Raw genomic sequence first — 6,386 nt, 5'->3', positions numbered from 1 at the left:
TTACACAGGCACAGGCCACATTTTTAATTCATCCAGAAAAAGGATTTCTGATTCAGTTTAATGGTAAGGAGTTATATAAAACTATAACATGTTCCGCCCCTTCCTCAAAACGAACTGGGCTGAATTTCTGTGATTGGAAGCATTTCCCACAATGGTGAATTAAGCGCTATAAAAAATAAAATCAATCCCATCTCTATGAGTAGCATAAGAGCTGCTTCCAGGAACCTAGGGATGCCCACATTCCATACCCCACGCAGACATTGTCAGTTCCTCAGACAGCTACATGGGAAGAATAAAACCCTTCTGTCAACTTTTTTGGGGAGTGAGGGAGAGGTGGTGTTCAGGGGAGATGTGGGATAGATTTTTTTTAATCCCCCCCGCCCCACTGCCCCACCTCCCCAGCAAAACCTACACTCACACACTCAGATGCACCTGCACGCCCATTTTTAAGAAAGCTTTTCCTCCCTGTGACTACAGGATCCCAGCATCCAGCCTCCTTCAGGCTGTGAGACGATGCCAGGTAGTGGCACAGATCCAATGTATCAGCATACTACAGAAGGCTCATGTGTTATCTCACAAGCTGAGGGGACAGGGGCAAAGAAGTGGACTCTCATGGGGGACTTGCTGTTTGTCTTAAGTCCAATCTACTCAGCAACGCTCTCAGGTCCAGGGGCTGGGAGAGGTTCTGTGGGCACTTGTGGCAGACGACCTGATGGTCCCAGCCCATTGTGGTAAGCAGAAAGGGATTGAGTGGGGATCAAGCAGCATCTCTCGCAAGGTCACTGTGGCCTCGGCTTCTAAAGACCTCAGTAAGGCTGGAGTCCAGCACAGCCAGTGAGCCATCTTCGCTGTAAGAGCCCGGGAAGGGAACACCGTGTGAGGAAAACACCAGCCCAATGACACATTGGTCTTGTACAGCTGAGCCAAGGGCACCTCTCCCTCTCTTGGTGTCCACAAGGGAGACAGTCCCATTCTCATCACAAAGATGAAGACTTCACTTTGCTGAGGATGCCAAGCCAGTGAGGTGGGAAGGCAGCCAGAGGCACTGCAGCCCACCTGTGACGTTGGCTTGGGACAGAGAGTATTCCAGAATAAAATTCTACTGTCTTCACTGCAGGAAAGAAACACACAGTCCTTGCGGGGAGAGGCAGCAGCACAGGTGACCTGCCCAGCATGAGATCGGTATGAATTCAGTGCCACCTGCTGAACAAGGTCCCAATCCTTGATACTGAAGTCTTTGCTGCCGCTGACAGCCGAGAACACTGAGGGTAGACACAGTGTCTCCATGCTCATACTTGCAGAACTTGCTGACGATAAGTGGCTTGTTCTCATCCACCTCCCACAGTTCACCAGCACCTGAATCAGAAGCCGCTATGATAACTCTCTCCTCCGCCCAAGTGAGGTCAGCCACTCCAGCCTCCATCTGGGCTCCAGCAGAGCAGAAGCCTTCTTTAGGGGTGCCACAGGGGTCCTTAAAAAGGCAGAGGGGACCGGTCGCGGTGGCTCACGCCTGTAATCCCAGCACTTTGGGAGGCCGAGGAGGGCGGATCACAAGGTCAGGAGGTCGACACCATCCTGGCTAACACGGTGAAACCCCATCTCTACTAAAAATACACACAAAAATTAGCCAGGCGTGGTGGCAGGCGCCTGTAGTCCCAGCTACTCGGGAGGCTGAGGCAGGAGAATGGCGTGAACCCGGGAGGCGGAGCTTGCAGTGAGCCGAGATCGCGCCACTGAGAATGGCGTGAACCCGGGAGGCGGAGCTTGCAGTGAGCCGAGATCGCGCCACTGCACTCCAGCATGGGCGACAGAGCGAGGATCCGTCTAAAAAAAAAAAAAAAAAAAAAAAAAAAAAAAAAAAAAAAAAAAAAAAAGTCAGAGGGAGCCGGCCCAGCAGCGGCCACTGAGACTGGAGGACCCAGAGCAGAATTCCCCGTAGGACTGGTACCGCGCAGCCTCCAACTGCGTTCCATGCCGGCCGGTGCGTTAGCGGGCGGTAGGAAAGAAGGGTTTCCTTCTGCATCTCCATGGTTCCAACTCCAATCTGGATTCGGCTCCGGTAGCAACTCCCACGTGCTGCACCTCCTGTTTGTTTTTGGTTGTTGTTGTTGTTGTTTTCCCCTTGATAGTAGCCATCCTAGTAGGTATGAGATGGTATCTCGTTTTAATTTGCATTTCCCTGGTGTTTAGTATTTCTGAGCCTATTTGTATGTGCTTATTGTCCATTTGTATGTCTTCTTTGGTGAACTCTCTATTCAAGTCCTTTGTCTGTTTTTAAATCATGTTGTTTGGTTTTTTTTCACTGTTAAGTTGTAGGAGCTCTTATCTATTCTGGATATTAAACCCTTATCAGATATATGATTTGCAAATATTTCCTTCCATTTCATTCGTTGCCATTTCATTCTATTTATTGTGTCTTTTGATGCACAATGATTAATTTTTATGTAGTCCAATTTATCTATTTGTACTTTTGTTGCCTGTGCTTTTGGTGTCAGGTACAAGAAATCATGGCCAAATCCAGTGTCATGAAGATTTTCTCTGATATTGTCTTCTAAGAGTTTTATAGTTTTAGCTCTTCAATTTAAGTTTTTAATCCATTTTCAGTTAATTTTTGTATATGGTGTTACTTACGGGTTCAACTTTATTCTTTTGCATGTGGATATCTGGTTTTCCCAACACCATCTGTTGAAAAGACTGTCCTTTCCCCATTTACTGGTCTTGGCAGCCTTGTTGAAAATCATTTGACCACATATGGATAATTTATTTCTAGGCTTTCTATTCTGTTCCATTGGTCTATATGTCCCTTTATGCCAATACCACACTATTTTGATTACTATATCTTTGTAATACATTTTGATACTGGGAAGTGTGAAACCTCCAAAATTGTTCCTGTTAAGATTGTTTTGGCTATTCTGGGTCCCTTGAGATTCCATATGAGTCTTAGGATGGATTTTTTTCTGCTTAAGCAAAAACACTGGGATTCTGATAGGGACTGCATTAAATTTGTAGATCACTTTGGGTAGTACTGACATCAAAGTTCCCATTTTTGGTGATACAAGATCACTCTTGATTTCAGAAATTGTATCCATAGTTGACAAAAAGAGATAAGGAAAACAGCCATATGTAATGAGTTTCCAGAGATGTGAATATCAAAATATCAAAGAACATTCACTCTGTGTCCTCAGTTCAGGAGTCAGCCTTCTAGTTTCCTTCCTAGAACTCATTCATCTGTTTTACCCCAGCCTGCCTTCCTTGTAACAGAACTGGATATGAACATTCCTGTAAGAGCGCTTACCAAATTTTCACTAATTGACAGAAATTCAAAATGTGAAATGTTTTAAGTACCCATGCTACTTTCCGTTCCAGAGAAAAATGACTTTTAAGATGATAAGTGGCAAACAACATGCCCACTCTAATGTAAACTCTGTCCCTTGCTTTCTACAACAGTAGGCCTTTAACTACCCCCAAGGAACTTCTCATTGTCCATTTCACATTTGATTTTTATTTCTTTCTTTCAGGTTTGAAAATCTGAACCTCCTTGACAAAGCTAACTTTTAAATATATCATTATGAGAGAGCCTAATTATTTTTTAGAATCTTCATGGTCATTTATTTTTCTTAAGGGCCATTCATTTACCTGTTTCATTCACTCAGATGGAACACCCATCATGATTTTCAAAGTCATTTTGAAATAATGGAAACCCTGCCCAGTCCTTTAAAGGAAAGAGCTTACTTTAATAGATTTTGAGGGGTATCCTAGCAACCAGTCCATAGTGAAATTTATCAATTTCTTAAAGGGAATCTGCACTAAATCCATGAAAAAGACATTTCAGTTTTAGTTTCTTAGGTCCATCTTTTCTACATTGTTCCAGGGATTGGACTTGATTAGATATCTTCACTTTTGAGACTTCATTTAATGACCATTAAAAACATAGTTGATGTTCTTCCACTCAGAGTAGCTCCTTTCATGGCATTGGACTTTACCTCACAATAGATAGATGGATACATAGAGAAATATTTCTAAGTTGTATAAGCAGCCCAAAACTTAGTGCAAAAATTGAATATATATTTGTGCTTTTTGTTCTTATTTCTGTACATGCAAAAATACAAGGCAAAATCTTCTTGATCTCAAGAAAAGCCAAGGCTTGGAAAGCATATTCATTCATGCCAATCTTGGCTTTCCTGGGTGCTATGAATGAGAGAAGATTTATTTGGTTGTGCTTTCAGATATTAGTTGTTTCCAAGTTGTGAATTTTTTTTTAATTCTGAATGCAAATCAAAATAAAAAATTTCCCCAGGTATGTAGACAAGTCAAGCATGAAGTAGCATAAATGGAGTACACATTCTGCAAGTAGGATTTAAAATTGAGAAGGCTGTTAAAATTAAATAGCATTAACAATTCAACTCTAGATAACCCGGGAGTAATGCCTTTATAGGAAATTCATATGGGTGAGAGAGACTTATTCTCAGTCTTTTTGCTATCTTGAAAAGCAAAATGAAATTGTTATGTGCATTGGTCTTTGGGATTTAGAATTCATGCAATGTTTACAATACATTCATTTAGTGTTTGGCTAGATAGAAGTGGACATTTGTTTAAGGACATGCAGGTATAAAAAGTATACACTTGTTTTAATTAGTACTATGATAATTTAATTATAGGGAGAGAATTTTCACAATTCAGCTGGCTGACTAATGTTTCCTTGATATGTGCTGGTGAACAAATGAATACTTTAAGCATTTAGTAGCTGATATTTATACTGATAGCCTATTTCTGGCACAATACCCATTAACAGAGTTTGAATTTATATAGAATATTTTTCCTTTTAATATATTAGGTATTTGGCCAGGTGCGGCGGCTCACACCTGTAATCCCAGCACTCTGGGTGGCCGAGGCAAGTGGATCATTTGAGGTCAGGAGTTTGAGACCAGCCTGACTAACATGGTGAAACCCCATCTCTACTAAAAATGCAAAAAAAAAAAAAAAAAAAAAAAAAAACTACCCGGGCATGGTTGTTCATGCCTATAGTCCCAGCTACTCAGGAGGCTGATGCAAGAAAATTGGTTGAACCCGGGAGACAGAGGTTGCAGAGAGCCGAGATCACACCACTGTACTCCAGCCTGGGTGACCTCCGTCTCAAAAAAAAAGAAAAAATAGGTATTTAATAAAGATTTATTTCACCATACTAATTATTCTTTACAGTATTTTTATTTAAATGTACTCTGAATTATTTAAAATTTTATTCTTTCAGTTGTTCTTTGAGCTCTTAATATTACTTTTGCTTTTTTCATCATGTTTGCTTAATTTTTGTTTGTTGCATCTATTATTAACTAGTTAGTTTGAAAGATTATTGTTCTTAAACATTTGATCCTTAGCTCATTGAATCCTGCTTTATTTGTTTTCCTTTATCTTTGGTTTCCTGAAAGGAGTCAGGTTATTATTAGTTTTTGTTGGCAACAAGGAAGTCTGAGACAGGATGACAGCAGAAGCAAGGGCCCACACCAGGGAGGTGGAAACCGTTGGAACCCATCCACTTCCCTGGTACGGCCCTTCTCCTTTGACTTCTCTCATCCCCAAGGCCGTCAGTGTTGATTCTCCAAATAATCTTAGCCAGCGCCATTTAAGCATCCCCCACAGGCTAAGAAGGCTTTACAAGCCAAAATTGTCTTATTTATTCAAACAGAACACTTGGATTCCCATCACCTTAGGCAGTCCTCAATTGACAACTCCCAGAACAGCAATTATTGACTGAATAGCTGTATGCTGACTTTATGCCCTATATTTGCTGTAAGTTGGTTGTTTGGAACTCAGGGAGCATTTTCCAGAAACATTCCCATTCTTGTGTCTGGGTTCCTAGGTCAGTTGGCAAAAGCCCAGGGAATCTGAAACAGTCTGACTCTTCCCCTTTTTTCATATATATATATATATATATATATATATATATAAATCCTAGCATACTGAAGTCTTTTCTGTATATATTTACAACAATCCCAAGGAATTCGGTTTTTACTGAGTAAGTTTTAAGTCACTCTTTCCAGGGTTAAATGAGGTAATGGGAGAAATAGACAGGGATGGCAAAAATGAGCGCAGAATGTGAGCTGCCGTCTCAGATGGCTGTTCTTGGAGCAAATGTGATAACTGGAGAATAATTCCAGCACAGAGGACTGAGGACAGAGGAGGCAGAGATAAGCACAAACACTCGCTGAGTGAAACTATCGAATATGTGGGGCACTTGGGATGGGAGTACAGACACAGAGACCAATGCATTTTAGTCTGCATTTTATCTTCAACAATGCTAAACAGATTTATGAGCACCTCACTAAAATGGCCTATGGGGGAGATCCTCAAGAGATTCCAGAGAGCAAGAGATGTCAAATGGAAATTCATGG

At 41.4% G+C, this 6,386-nt stretch overlaps 1 protein-coding gene across 1 annotated transcript; it reads right to left on the bottom strand.

Moving 5' to 3' along the window:
• Positions 1 to 598: 598 nt before the first annotated feature.
• LOC129480166 (methylosome protein WDR77) lies at positions 599 to 5,617 on the bottom strand. Its single transcript, XM_063637116.1, is given in 8 exon segments — positions 599 to 697; positions 700 to 981; positions 984 to 1,255; positions 1,257 to 1,488; positions 1,884 to 1,967; positions 1,970 to 2,085; positions 3,984 to 4,188; positions 5,500 to 5,617. Coding segments are annotated over 8 exon segments (1,362 nt in total). The 3' UTR covers positions 599 to 644.
• Positions 5,618 to 6,386: the final 769 nt, after the last annotated feature.

The sequence above is a fragment of the Symphalangus syndactylus genome, chromosome 4 (assembly GCF_028878055.3).
Source record: "Symphalangus syndactylus isolate Jambi chromosome 4, NHGRI_mSymSyn1-v2.1_pri, whole genome shotgun sequence".
NCBI classification, from domain to species: Eukaryota; Metazoa; Chordata; class Mammalia; order Primates; family Hylobatidae; genus Symphalangus; species Symphalangus syndactylus.
The sequence above is the reverse complement of the archived record's forward strand: the minus strand, read 5'-3'. Positions and strand labels throughout refer to the sequence as shown.